The following is a 15,403-nucleotide window of genomic DNA, read 5'->3' as shown; positions in this document are numbered from 1 at the left end:
AGCATTTTTGAAGTGTCCAGATGGGTAACATGAAAGTGCAATATCATGTAGAGATTTGTAGTGCATAAAAAAATAAAAAATTAACCCCTCGGTGCCAAGTGACACATGAGTTCCTGCATAAGAGTTAATGCATTTGGCATTACAATTTCCCATCAGGAAATCTCAACCACCTGTACCCAAAAGTTATACAGTCACAAGTCATCCTGCATAACAAAAAGTGACATGTCAAAGATAAATGTGGCAAAATAATAAACAAAATTAATTGTAGAATTACATTGCAGTTACAGTTAAATCAACAAACCTCAAGACCAATTTTAGTTAGTAATTACCACAGAGGTTTATCTGTTGTCTGTTTCAGACGCTATGTAGTTTGGCTGTGGGCTGTGCAAAGGATTGCTGATTAATTCTTTACAAATACTTATTAATACAATTTTATTTCTGGTTTTGATTATTTTTGATATACACCATTTTGCTGCTTTTCCCAACCCTTTTCACTTTCCCCTTTCATCATCTGAAAAAATAGGCAAAAAAGAGTCCAGAAAAGAGGAATCTTGTTAAGGTCATGTGAAGGCGAATAATTGTATGGCTTGTGTTTAAAGGATCTGCTGGTACATTATATTTTGAACATCATCCATATAATTCTCTTCAGGAATTTTTAGAACCAATATAGTTTATTATTTTGTGCATAGTTTAGTGCAATCCTATAATTTCCTATCAACTGTTCAACCTTGATATTTGCACACAACCTATATTCCATTTCCTTTCTATCTAGCACTGTATATTTTAAGCTAGAAGGTACTACATCTCTTTTTTGCTTCACTGCCCACTGTGAGAATGTCTGAGGTGTTTTCTCAGCACTGAGACTGGCAGAGGGTGCTGTTTCCTTTCAGACAAGGGGTTTGGATTTCCCCCTGCTATTAATGTTTTTTTTTTTTCTTGGTTCAGTCTGTGAGCACTGTTGAAGGTGAATTCTTCCACAGGGTGGATGTTTTATCATTTTCTGGTGCGGTGATACAATTTCTCTTTGGTGAAGTTACCAGTACATGATCTTGCTTGACGTGGAACCTGGAGGCACAGCATCTTTCTAAGTATAAACTTCCACATGCAGAATGAGATTTTTCATTTCTTTTGGCTACAAACTTCTCAAAATCAACCTTCAGTAAAACAAACCTCTACTATTTAATTTATGGTCCCAATTCAGCAGAACATTTAAGCACATGCTTAAACCCATTCCTATTCTGCAGATTACATAAAGGTGTGCTTCACTCCCATTTAAGTCCAGGGCATTTAAAAATGTTCCTAAAGGTATACAATGCCTTAAAGCCCAGATTTTTTAATGTATTTAGGCATTGCCTCAGAAAGGTCGTAACTGATTCACTCATACAACATTCCTATAAAGTAGATCGGTATTATTTATATCTATTATATAGATGGGCAAATTGAGCCACAGAGAAATTGTGGCTTTCCCAAGGCAATTAATGCATTTAACTGCCTTAGGAGCCTAACTCTGAGCTTCAAAAGTGATTTAGGAGCCTAAATCATATTGACATTTAACAAGACTTAGTCTCCAAAATCAGCTAGTTTTTGGAACACTGAGCAGAAAAATACTAAAAGAGTTTTTTAAATAGTTTAGGTACAAAAATAATCCTGGCAATGGTATTGGTCCATGGAAATGGTAGATTTATAAATAATAATACAGAAAATGCAGAGTTGTTCAGTAAATATTCCTGTTCTTTATTTTGGGAAAAACAGATGATATAGTCTCATCATATGGTGATAACACTTTTTCCATTCATAGAATCATAGAATATCAGGGTTGGAAGGGACCTTAACAGGTCATCTAGTCCAACCCCCTGCTCAAAGCAGGACCAATCCCCAACTAAATCATCCCAGCCAGGGCTTTGTCAAGCCTGACCTTAAAAACCTCTAAGGAAGGAGATTCCACCACCTCCCTAGGTAATCCATTCCCGTGCTTCACCACCCTCCTAGTGAAAAAGTTTTTCCTAATATCCAACCTAAACCTCCCGCACTGCAATTTGAGACCATTACTCCTTGTTCTGTCATCTGCCACCACTGAGAACAGTCTAGATCTATCCTCTTTGGAACCCCCTTGCAGGTAGTTGAAAGCAGCTTTCAAATCCCCCCCTCATTCTTCTCTTCTGCAGACTAAATAATCCCACTTCCCTCAGCTTATCCTCATAAATCACGTGCTCCAGCCCCCTAATAATTTTTGTTGCCCTTTGCTGGACTCTTTCCAATTTTTCCACATCCTTGTAGTGTGGGGCCCAAAACTGGACACAGTACTCCAGATGAGGCCTCACCAATGCCGAATAGAGGGGAATGATCACGTCCCTCGATCTGCTGGCAAGGCCCCTATTTATACAGCCTAAAATGCCGTTCGCCTTCTTGGCAAAAGGGCACGCTGTTGACTCATATACAGCTTCTCGTCCATTGTAACCCCTGCAGAACTGCTGCCTAGCTGCTTAGTCCCTAGTCTGTAGCAGTGCATGGGATTCTTCCGTCCTAAGTGCAGGACTCTGCACTTGTCCTTGTTGAACCTCATCAGATTTCTTTTGGCCCAATCCTCTAATTTGTCTTGGTCCCTCTGTATCTTATCCCAACCTTCCAGCATATCTACCACTCCTCCCAGTTTAGTGTCACCTGCTCCATGATTTTTCCAGGGACTGAGGTGAGGCTGACTGGGCTGTAGTTTCCCGGATCCTCCTCCTTTCCTTTTTTAAAGATGGGCAATACATTGGCCTTTTTCCAGTCATCTGGGATCCCCGATCCACATCCCTGATCGCCATGAGTTTTCAAAGATAATGGCCAATGGCTCTGCAATCACATCAACCAACTCCTTTAGCACCCTCGGATGCAGCACATCCGGCCCCATGGACTTGTTCTTGTCCAGCTTTTCTTAATAGTCCTGAACCACTTCTTTCTCCACAGAGGGCTGGTCACCTCCTCCCCATACTGTGCTGCCCAGAGCAGTAGTCTGGGAGCTGACCTTGTTTGTGAAGACAGAGGCAAAAAAAGCATTGAGTACATTAGCTTTTTCCACATCCTCTGTCACTAGATTGCCTCCCTCATTCAGTAAGGGGCCCACACATTCCTTGACTTTCTTCTTGTTGCTAACATACCTGAAGAAACCCTTCCTTTTACTCTTAACATCCCTTGCTAGCTGCAACTCCAAGTGTGATTTGGCCTTCCTGATTTCACTCCTGCATGCCTGAGCAATATTTTTATACTCCTCCCTGGTCATTTGTCCGATTTTCTACTTCTTGTAAGCTTCTTTTTTGTGTTTAAGATTGGCAAGGATTTCACTGTTAAGCCAAGCTGGTCACCTGCCATATTTACTGTTCTTTCTACACATTGGGATGGTTTGTTCCGGCAACCTCAATAAGGATTCTTTAAAATACAGCCAAATCTCCTGGACTTCTTTCCCCTTCATGTTATTCTCCCAGGGGATCCTGCCCATCAGTTCCCTGAGGGAGTCAAAGTCTGCTTTTCTGAAGTCCAGGGTCCGTATTCTGCTGTTCTCCTTTCCTCCTTGTGTCAGGATCCTGAACTCAACCATCTTATGGTCACTGCCTCCCAGGTTCTCATCCACTTTTGCTTCCCCTACTGATTCTTCCCAGTTTTGAGCAGCAGGTCAAGAAGAGCTCTGCCCCTAGTTGGTTCCTCTAGCACTTGCACCAGGAAGTTGTCCCCTACACTTTCCAAAAACATCCTGGATTGTCTGTGCATCCACTAGTATCTCTGGAGAATGTTAAATAGAAGCTACTAAAGCCAGATCTTTTTAAATCAGCAGGTCCAGACTCTTGCATTCAAGAGTTTTAAAAGAGCTAGCTGAGGAGCTCACAAGATCATTAATGTTGATTTTCTATAAATCTTGGAGTACTGGAGAAGTTCCAGAAGACACTAAAAAAGCTAATGGTGTGCCAATTTTTAAAAAGGGTAAATAGGATGACCAGGGTAATTATAGGCCTGTCAGCCTGGGATTGATCCCAGGCAAAATAATGGAGTGATTTATATGGGACTCAATTACTAAAGAATTAAAGAAAGGTAATGTAATTAATATAAAAAGAAAAGAAGTACTTGTGGCACCTTAGAGACTAACCAATTTATTTGAGCATAAGCTTTCGTGAGCTACAGCTCACTTCATCGGATGCATACTGTGGAAAGTGTAGAAGATCTTTTCATACACACAAAGCATGAAAAAATACCCCCCCCCCCACTCTCCTGCTGGTAATAGCTTATCTAAAGTGATCACTCTCCTTACAATGTGTATGATAATCAAGTTGGGCCATTTCCAGCACAAATCCAGGTTTTCTCACCCCACCCCCCCACAAACCCACTCTTCTGCTGGTAATAGCTTATCTAAAGTGACCACTCTCCTTACAATGTGCATGATAATCAAGGTGGGCCATTTCCAGCACAAATCCAGGGTTTAACAAGAACGTCTGGGGGGGGGGGGGGTAGGAAAAAAAAGGGGAAATAGGTTACCTTGCATAATGACTTAGCCATTCCCAGTCTCTATTCAAGCCTAAGTTAATTGTATCCAATTTGCAAATGAATTCCAATTCAACAGTTTCTTGCTGGAGTCTGAATTTGAAGTTTTTTTGTTGTAATATTGCAACTTTCATGTCTTTAAATCGCGTGACCAGAGAGATTGAAGTGTTCTCCAACTGGTTTATGAATGTTATAATTCTTGATATCTGATTTGTGTCCATTTATTCTTTTACGTAGAGACTGTTCAGTTTGACCAATGTACATGGCAGAGGGGCATTGCTGGCACATGATGGCATATATCACATTCAGTCAGGCAGAGAAAGATATAACATGAACCAATGGCTGGTAGTTGAAGCTGAACAAATTCAGACTTAACAGTGAGAGTAATTAACCAATGGGACAGTTTACCAAGGGGTCCATCACTGGCAATTTTTAAATCAAGATTGAATGTTATTCCCAAGGAATTATTTTGAGGCTATTTTATGGCCTGTATTATATAGGAGATCAGACTGGAGGCTTACAGTGGTCCCTTCTGGCCTTGGAATGCATGAATATATACCTTTAAAATTCCAGGCTAAGTGCTTAGCTAAATAGGGAAGGACTGTTGAATCAGAGCCTTACAGAGAAGTCACTCCCTTCATTAAATAACCAACAGGAAAAACATTAGTGTTTTATTGTCCTTAATCCTGTCTTCCTCCACACATGTCACAGCTGCAAACCACCCTGAACACATTCGGAACCTGTGTGCTTCTGCACAGGAAACAGGATGTGGAGGCACCACAGGAGGCAAAGCACAACTCTCCGTGGATTCTGTTCTGATGAAACGTGGACATGGCAGAGAGATGACCTAGAGCCACTGGAAAAATCCCCAGTGGGATGGGGATGGTAAATAGCTGAGGTTGGAAAGATGTAAAATGTATAACCCAAGTGGAAAGGCCACCTCTGAAGACACAGACAAAAAGGCTTCCATAGCCAAGAAAGAAAGAACAATGTCTGCAATTAGAGCAGATATTAAAGTCCTAACAGAGTTTATGATGTTGAAAACAGACAACCATATCAAATTAACAGCAGTTCAGAAGGAGGTGACAAAATGCTGAGTTTTAAAAAAAACCCTCTCTCTATATATCAAATGGATGCTAGACAGAGGGACAGAGACAATAACGAATTCATAATTAAAGAGAACTTAAAGAGAACACGACAAAAAGTGAATGTGGGAAAACTTAACTATAAAAACAGCTTAGCTAATGGGACAGATTACCAAAGGAGTTGGTGGAATTGCCATTATTACTGATACTTACTACTACACTTGATCCGTCTCTATCAGGGATAATGATAATGACATTTTCAGTTCTGGAAGAATGCAAAGGAGTGATGTGACAGGGTAAAACATCCAGGAAAGGGATAAGGACTACCTGTCCATCACATAGCCCAACCAGGTATTTAAGGACAAGATATGTCCTTTTTCTGGGGCCTGAGAGACACAAGGGGAAAGTCTCTGGAGACTACATCCTTTGTTGGTCAGGGAAATTGCTTTGTTTTAGCGTTACGAGTTTTGTGTTTGAACAATAAATTGTGCCCAGAGGCAGACACCTGCAATAGACTCAGGCATGGCACTAGTTCTTTCCTGGGATGGTGAGATAGCTCATCAGCTTACACAGAGACTAAATGACCCATCTGACAATCATTTTAACCCTAAAAAGAAAAGGAGTACTTGTGGCACCACCCTGTGACTTCTGTGATTCTGTAGAGCATGTATTTGAAAATAATGATGAGGGTCAAAGCATTTAAAACAGAGATGGGAGTTGGTCTCTCACAGACATCTTTTATGCTACAACTGAGTTCAGAACTTGGTTTCCACATTTTTCCACTAGACGCAAAATCGTATATTTTATTAATAACACGTTTCAAGAAGAGAAGCAGTTGTACAATAATTTTTCCAGTTACTTTCGCTTCTGCTTTTATGAACTACGTTTGCTAGTTGATTTTATTGCTGTCCTTGCAAGTTTATCCCATTTTATTTATTTTATGTGTATATTGCATTTGCTGTGGGTGAGAAGCTCCTGTCTCTTTATATTAACATATCTCTTATATATTGACAGATGTAGTCAGAGTTCTCTTAGCTAATCATTGTCTCTCACTTCACTCTGAATGGAAAATCATAAAAATGAGTGTTTTTGTCACATTAAGTATGTGCGAGGCAACACGCTTGCTCCCCCATGCCTAGTTACATAGTTATTCTGTTCTTTATTTTTAAAAAAAAATGTTCCACAGCTTCTTAACCCTAAAATTCCTCCGGGTGCACCACATTTATCAGTCTATTTAAAGTTTTTATCTGCCTCTGCCAGCTTTCCTCGTGTTGTCAGTAGCATATTTGGACATGTTTAGACATCTTTTTCTTCAACTTACTACATCTCCACCCTGATTTGAAGACTCCACTGTTATTTCTATAATGTGACTCAAGACTGGCTCTTTCTCAACAGCTGACAGGATTTTGCCTGTGCTTGAGTGCTACCCTGGCAATATACAGTTTGTTTCCTTATAAAGACTCAGTCATGACTTCCCCCATATTTTCATCCAAAGAAGTGCTGCCCTGTGTTAACTCCTAATGACTTGAAGTCTTATAGGAATGGAGGGAACTCAGCACTTGCAGCAGATACGTGGCACTTTTTATCATCAGAGGGTCAAAGCCTACATTTTGAATTATTGAGTTCCCTGCTGCCATTGCCTTTTCTTGTGCCCAGTTCTCTGGCCCTTATTGTGTGCAGAAGTGTATTTTTCAATGTTTTAATTGTTTTTGGGGGAGTTTTTATTCTTTTTAAATCTCAGATTCACAGAATCAATTACCAGTAAAACTGAAAAGCATTTAGTGAAATTGTTAGTCCTGGTTATATCCGTGACTCATTCTTTTTACTGTAACCCAGATTTTATCTCCCACTGTGGTTTCTGATCAACATATCCCAGACCTCTCTGCTTCCTCTTGAAAATTCTCACTGATGAAACTTTAATTTTCCTGAGTTTTCTGTAGTGGGGCAAGTTGGCTTTTAAGATCAGCAGTCTACTGGTGCTCACTAAGCTTTGAAACTGTGTGTCTTTCTAGAGGAAATACCGCATCTTACATTATTCACAAATAACTGGACATCTCTTCATTTTGTGTTTTGAATCTTACTGAAACATACACTCTTAAAACCCAAACAGAAAAAGCTGAAAAAGGAAGACAAAAGAAAATGAAACAATGTAAAGACAGCCAATTAGTAATCCACCACTCTACCCACAATTAGCAGCAGATGCTAGCCAATTAAACTCAACAGGTGTTCAAATGAGCCAACGCAGACAATTAACTTAAATGATTCCACTTTCTTAAAAATTGTCAGAATACAAACTCCCACTTCTCTTTATGTGCTAAATAATTATGTGGAGCTCTTTAAGGCCTAGATTTTTTTTTTTAGAGGCCTAAACTCAGCCTGATTTTATGGGTACAATTCAATGTACTTATATATTTAACTGCCTGATTGTTCCTGCAAATGAGGTAGTTAGTTTAGTGTCTGTGCCATCCATTTTGCCCACATTTAATTGCAGATTTAAGTAAATGAATCCATTCCTAGTTTACTCGGCACATGTGCCCTATTTCACATAAAAGAAATTCATTCCAGGCACTAACACTCAAGTATAAAAAGACAAAGTCTGAGTCAGAACTCTTAATTGACATATTGTGTCTAGCAATTAGATCGAGGACTTAGAGTAAGGATTCATGTATTCTACTTCTTACTTTGCCGTTGATTCACTATATGACTTTGGACAAATCACATGCTCTGTGTTTCAGTTTACCTATCTCTTCAGAGGAGATAATTAAACTACACAACAACTCTGTATTTCCAATTAATGCTAGTAAAACTCTCTGAGATTCTCGATGATAGATGGTATATGAACAGAGTATTATTTAGTATTAGAACTCCTTTCAAAAACTCAACAGAAAAACAAATTTTTCTCTTCAAAGCAAACCTATCTTGCACACATTGTACATTTGAACTTCTCTCCAAACTTTCAGAATCACAACACAGAGAGAGGGAATGTATGAATGAATGGTATAGGCTTTACAAAATTGCACAAGCAAGGTGAAGTGACGGTAAATAGAATAATTATTTAGGTTCCTATAGTCTCCTCTGCCTCCCTGAGCAGAGGGAACAAGAGCCTGATGGATCTAAAAAAGGGCAGCGCTGCTTCCACAGCACTGTTTCCTCCGACCCCCTAGAAGTTCTCCCACTCTTTATGGAGGTTCCATAGGATTTCAGACTGTACTGTTTGTTTCTGGTCCAAATATTTTGCTTGCATTGGGGTGGGAGAGGTTCAAACCATGCCCCTCTCTTGAGAAATCAGTGCCATAGTAGTTTTAAATAGGATACGTTCTGGCATTTATTTACTGTATTTGGGATCTCAGGTAGAAAGCAATACAAAAACACATGTGTTTTCAGATATGGAGCTTACAGCAAATAGGCAAATTACTTTGGTGTTAAGTTTTCTAATATTCTAATATCCAATAAGTGAAAAAAAACCCTCAATTGTTACCATGTAGGGTGAAACACATATTGTCCAGAGACCATTTAATGTCCTAGAGCTGATGAAGGAATGGAATAACAACCTGGACATTGGTGAAGTTTGCAATGTCGAAGAAGAACTGAATAATCCATCTACTGCATTGAGTCAGGATAACATGATTGAAGAGCAGGAAAGTCCTGTTAGCAGCAATGGCAACTCAGAGGTTGGTGCAGAAACTGAAACAGAGAGTGGGAATAGCAAACCCTGGACACCCACAAAACAGGTATGTATGCAATACTCTGAACAAATAAAGCACTATATAAGTGCTAAATATTATTAGGAGTCAATAAATTGGTAAGGTAAGGAATGGTGAACATGACCTAGTGCCATAGAGGATCGCTGGAACCTAATGAAAGATTTATACATAGGGTACAGAATCTGAATAAATACAAGGATACAGGATGAGCTGTCAATTGTACAATTACCCTGTGAAGAGAAACAAAACCAGACTGACTCAGAGTACTAATTCTTTAAGAATCTATTGCTCCTGTTTACTCCTTAAGCTGGTGTGTGTGCAGAAACTTAACAGAAAAGGAATAGGATATTAAGGAACTGATATTTAGGGCAGATGAGGAAGAATCTCTGATGGATACACCATTCTTTCCTTCCACATTCCTTCTGCATTCTGTAAGTAGGAGTCATGAGAAACCATCCTGGGGGAAGTGAAGGAAAAGGTAAACAATAGTTCACAAGCAACACATGTATAAGCCACTAGTGACATAGTGAATACCAAGGTATAATGCATATAATAAGCATTGCTATGATTTCTCAGATGACTTGTTGCTTAAAGTATTGAATTTTCATAGAAAGCAGCTGAATCCCTGGCCTGAAGAGACTAAAAGCCATAATGCAAATGCTGGTGGTTCTGCACTAGTTATGACTTCTCTGTCTCTTAGATTTATTGATCAAAATGCAGACTGTTCCTGTGCAGCACCTTGAAGTCTTCACTGTTATACAGGATGGTGCCTGCTCTGGAAAAGGTTCCACTTAGCAGAGAATCAGCCTTGGATATGGAGCTGCAATTCTGTGACTATATCAGAGCAGAATATTCTTGTTTGAATTAGAAGCTCCTCCACCCCCCTATATAACTGGACTTTGCATAGGTAGTTCCATAGGGATATGGGGAAGAAATTCTCTCCTCACTCAAACTGCAGAGCTGCTCCTCAGCTGCAACTGTAGCCTTGATGCTGTGGTAGCCCCTGCTGCAGTGGGGGAAGAGGGGTGGTGGCAATGCCTTGTGCATTTGAGAAGTATACGCTCCTCAAAGTCACCATGTTCCTGCACACCAACTGCCGAGAGACACATACACAAGCTATGCAGAGCTGGGCTCCCCAAATGCTAACCCCCTCTTGTCCATACAGTGGAACTATTCCCAAGACCATTTGATCTGGGGTCTCCATTGGAGGAAGGAGCTGGATTTTGCCATTAGGGAAAGGTGTGCTTAACACACACGGAAGAACTGAGCTGTGTACGAAGTTCACTGATGGTAGACTTGCAAGTAAAAAATATATATATAAAGAGCCTCATAAATGGGTCTAACTTTTGTCAGTTAAATATTTAATCGATCCATCTGCCTCTCAAGAGCTATGTTTGAGGCTATCCAGTATGTCTACACTACGATTAAGCAGTGTGTGGCACCAGTCTCAGAGCCCAGGCTCCAGCCCAGGTCTTTTATCACAGTGTAGACATATTGTAGGCCCTTTTCTAGCCGCCTAAGTATATTTGGTTTATTACTCCAACCACTTGATTCTTCTTTCACAGGTCAACAAGAAAAAAAATAACACAAGTGCTTTACCAAATGGGACACTTAAAAAGAAGAGTGTAACCTCCAAGCCATCCATGGCTGTAAGTGTTCTCTCAGAAACACTTTTTCCAATTATCTTCAGTTTTACTTAGTTTTATGTTTTCTTTGCTGACATTTTATTTTAAGACACTTTTAGAATAAGAGAAAAAATAGTGTTTAACTGGAGACAGGCGAGTTCTTATTCACTTTTTAAAATACTGTTTTGCAATAAGATTTACAATTGATTTCTGTTGTGAAACAAAAGTGCTTGAAGATGTAGCATCTCCCATGGAAAGTGGTAGATGCCTCGCATCTTGGAAAATCAGGCCACTTGTTGTAGGTTCCTAGGTATGGATTGCTAAAGAAGCACGCAATTTTTAAAATTTTTGTGGTAAATCCTATGTTATCTATGTTAAAATTTCTTTGACTTAAAAGGATACAGCGCAAGTGAGTGAAGGATGAGATTTGTGCAGAAGAAAAAAATAGAATTTATAAAGATAAACATTAAGGGCTAGTTCCTCAGCTGGTGTAAATTGACATCATTCCATTTAAGTCATCAGCTGATTCATACTAGCTGAGACTCTGGCCCAAGGAGTACTCTTACAATAGTTAACTGCACTTTGTCAGGAAGTAAAAAAATGAAATGATTGACATTTATGGGATGGCTGTTAACTGCTTTATCAGTTTAGCAGTTTTTTTTTAAAAAATCAGTCCTAGCAAGATGAGAAACCTGGAAATTAGAGAATAAGACTTGGTGAACTAAAGAATATTGGTACGGTCCTGCATTGGCCAAGTGTTAATCAAGATGCAGAACAGAAAAAATAGTCCTAATTACACATTTATAAAGAATAAAGATAAGAGCTTGAAAATGTATTTGGATTGTTATGATAATTGAATAACAATAATAGTGATTATTATATTCCTTAAAATCATAAATCTTGGTACAGAAGTCTGGCTAGTGAAGACTAATATCAGATAATTATAGTTGGATGTAAGTAGTCCTAAACAGGTATTAAGAATGTAGTCTTGTCCCCAAAGCATGGGATTTTAGATTAGTGGAATGTAAGCTGTGTAAGTATACCGCAGAAGAAGATAAAGAGCTGCATTTTTCATAAATCAGCTTCTCTTGCACTTTATAATGTCCTTTACTGTCTTTAAATACTTTTTTATTTTACATTGCTGTAGGATAATACTGGCATGGTACCACTACATAACTCATCTGCTTTTTGTACTGTGATGTCTAACATTATTTTGGTCCCTCATATTTAAAAACACACATATATTAAACTTCTTTTTTAATTATAGTTCCCAGCAGGTAGGTCAGTATCTCCAGTGTCAAATTCAAGGCGAAATCAGGAGAGTCAAGAGAGGAAGGGGGAAACAGAAAAGTCCTCTGTGTCTTCAAGCCAGGGATCGGGAAATAAAAACATACAAAAACCCACTACCACACTTAAAACCAAAAAGAAATCATAGGAGTTCCATCAACTTTGAACAACATAGAAATGGGGCAACTTACTTGTGCCAAAATGAGAACACTGCATAAAAACGGACAAGTACATCCTGAACTGTTAACCTTTTTGCTTTCCTGAGCCCTGTAATAGGCAGAAAGCTCTGGCTTTCTTTTAACACTGAAGAAGATTCCAAAGCAGTGTGAACTCCTAACCTGTAAGAGGACATCCACTGATAGTATTGTTGTCACACAGAAGATTATCAAATTGTCTAAATATGTATGTAACTTATTTGTTCTACGCTAGCAGGCGCTGTGCATGTGAGTAGCTCACTACTATGAATCCACTTGCTATGTTTTACTTAGATTCATTAGTTTTGTCACAAACATTTATGGGGGAAAAAATGAGAGGCCAGAATCTGTAATGGTGGGGTTCCTAATAACAGCATGCCCTTCGCACTATAAGAATTTTCTAGGAAATTGCTTATAAAGTTGCTCTAGGCATTATAGCACAAATAGTTGGGTCAATGAAATTTGTTACTGCTATTTTAGGTCACTGTAGATTGCTTACAAAACTTATTTTAAACTTGATAAATGGGAGATGTATTTTTGAAGCATGATCAAATTGTTGTGGTTCTTGCTGATAAACTTCTGATGTATTGATGAAATACTTAAATAAAAGCAGATGTTAGAATAATGGCCTTTACATGGTAATTTATCTTCCTGTTCAAAAGGACAGTGAAGTGTGCTGTTAAGCTACTTGTTGTGCATTTGTGTAAAATGAGAATGTATTCTATTGTTCAAAACTCAGGGCCTCTCTCTGAAGGTAAGTCTTACCTGTAAACCTTCACATTGTTCCACTGGGGGAGCAAATTCTTGGTTAGTTAAAACTTTATATTACAAATTATTCAATCACTTATGCTCAGGACATTCACTGTGTATTGGGGACCAAATAGATTTTTCTCTTGTTCCCCACAAAAATACTTGAGTTTATTTTGTTCTTGTCAGAACCTAGATATCACACATTTTGACCTGTTTCTATTTGGGTCATAAATAATCCTATTAAATTCAAACAAATTGTGCAGGAATCTGGACATTTAAAAAAACATTTATGATAAATCCGTTAAAATCTCTGTTGAATCATTCAATATCAACACAATGAAAAACCACTCAAATGCTCTCTGAAGCCTATAGATAAATCCTGCATGTTTAAGTACCTTTATATGGATTGTTAATCTTCTAGTTGGTGTTTTTATCTTACAACATACAGTGAGTTCAAGGATGTAAATTCTCCAGACTATACTAAATTTGATAAGAGTATAAATTTCTATATTCATCTGATTTTAATTCTATCAGAATATCACTTTAACCAGGCAGTCCTTCCAGTATTTTTTCTATGCAGTCTTGGTTGTCTCAGCAAAGTCCTGTTCCACATACTGGATCTAACAGTCTCTCTGTTTTTATTTGAAGCGGACAAAGCCTCTTACAAAGTCCATCCGGATTTCTGAGTCTCATGACACCAACGTGTTAGTTCTTTAGGCCACAGTCTGACCTATCTCTTGTGGCTATTAACTTGCATTGCTCATTCTTTTCCTTTAGTGAGACAGTCACTTTAAGGACATGTCGGAACTCACTCTGTTAGAGCTGTGGCTGCATCATTAGCCAACCTCAGGTCAGTCCTACCTGATCACAGTAGTTGCATAGCTGCAAAATGAAGTTCTTTCACTGACTTGATACAGTGTCTAGGGTGCCTGCGTTCTGTGTTCAGATAAGCTCTTTTATAACATATATGGAATTTTTAGAAGCCCAGCAGACATGCTGACAATCTGCCACTGCTGCTCTTTTGAACCATGGGAACCTGAAAATTTACTGCCCCACATCAAAGGAGTATACCATTTTTACAGTGCTGGTACTGTACAATAAGTAACATTTACCTTTAAAGTCAGGAGAATTATTTATTTCCCACTCTCCTGACGAATTACATAGGTACCCAATTCTGTGGAGCTTAGTGATTCCTAGCCTTTTTGATTTGAACATGCCTGTTTGGCGGATCAGCGTGGGGCCCCCTCTACACAGGAGCTGCCTTGTCCTGGCATGCTGTGCTTTGTTGCAGTTGCCATATCTCATCTGTTTGTAGTCCATTCTCTGTCTTTTTCCTAGTGGTCTCTCAATCTTTTTCCAGCCTGTATGTATAGTTCTGGTTTTCTTTTAAATTGTTATTGCTTCCTCTGTCCTCCAGTGTTCTTTCCCTTCTTCTTGTCCTTCCTTCGGTGGGAGGTAGTATTTGCCTTCCTTGGCGGTAGTGGAGACAGAATGGTATTGTCCCCCTGGTTGCAGAGCAGGTCGGGGCCGGCTTAAAAGCTGCATTACTGCTGCTGCTGTCTCGGCACCCCTTCGAATCCCACAGAGAGGAAGCTGGCACATGTACAGTAGTGCTAGTGGAGGTAGGGTGACTAGACAGCAAGTGTGAAAAATTGGGACAGGGGTTGCCGGGTAATAGGAGCCTATATAAGAAAAAGACCCAAAAATTGGGACTGTCCCTATAAAATCGGGACATCTGGTCACTGGTACCTCCATGCACATAGCAAGCGGCACTTGCTGCAGGGATGCACCTGTTCCCCACCCCACCACCCGACAGGCTGGGGAATGCTGGTGCAGCTCCCTGAGCAGCACTTCTCACGTGCGTGCTAACAAATGATCAGGTTTGCGGTATGACTTTGGGGAGGGTTCATCCCACAGGCCTTGGAAAGACTGTTGTGAGTTTTGGCCTCCCCTTTCTCCCTGGCAGGCTTACTTGTTCATCACTGAGAAGTGATAGCCCCTGCCTCCTTGACACACTTGATAAAATTTTTAAGTTTACCTGTCAGATATTCTGGGTGAAATATAGCATCCAATTTGGTGTGCAGGGATTGGAAAGGGCTTATGACTCTACCCTTGTTAGGATCCCAAAGGCTGGAGAAGCCTCCATTAAATCAGTAATTGCTGGGGTTTGATCAGATAAACCTATTCTTAAATTAAAAATACCCCTTACTGTAGCTCCATGCATTCTTTTACCTTGTTTCTTGCTT

General features: G+C 39.5%; 1 protein-coding gene across 11 annotated transcripts in view; it reads left to right on the top strand.

The window, feature by feature from the left end:
• STK33 (serine/threonine kinase 33) overlaps positions 1 to 13,014 on the top strand; it is a 92,454-nt gene extending 79,440 nt beyond the window's left edge. For 7 of the 11 annotated variants that reach the window (XM_084630451.1, XM_084630454.1, XM_084630452.1 and 4 more), the window contains 3 exons: positions 9,083 to 9,328; positions 10,867 to 10,950; positions 12,194 to 13,013. In XM_084630451.1, coding sequence (XP_084486577.1) covers positions 9,083 to 9,328; positions 10,867 to 10,950; positions 12,194 to 12,361 — 498 coding nt within the window. In that variant the 3' untranslated portion in view covers positions 12,362 to 13,013. Of the gene's footprint in view, positions 1 to 9,082; positions 9,329 to 10,866; positions 10,951 to 12,193 lie in introns of all 11 variants that reach the window. The other 4 variants (XM_084630446.1, XM_084630455.1, XM_084630448.1 and 1 more) reach the window with 3 other exon arrangements.
• Positions 13,015 to 15,403: the final 2,389 nt, after the last annotated feature.

Source organism: Lepidochelys olivacea (assembly GCF_965140295.1).
Source record: "Lepidochelys olivacea isolate rLepOli2 genome assembly, chromosome: 6".
Classification (NCBI taxonomy): domain Eukaryota; kingdom Metazoa; phylum Chordata; order Testudines; family Cheloniidae; genus Lepidochelys; species Lepidochelys olivacea.
Note: the sequence above shows the minus strand (reverse complement) of the source record. Positions and strands in the feature narration are given on the sequence as shown.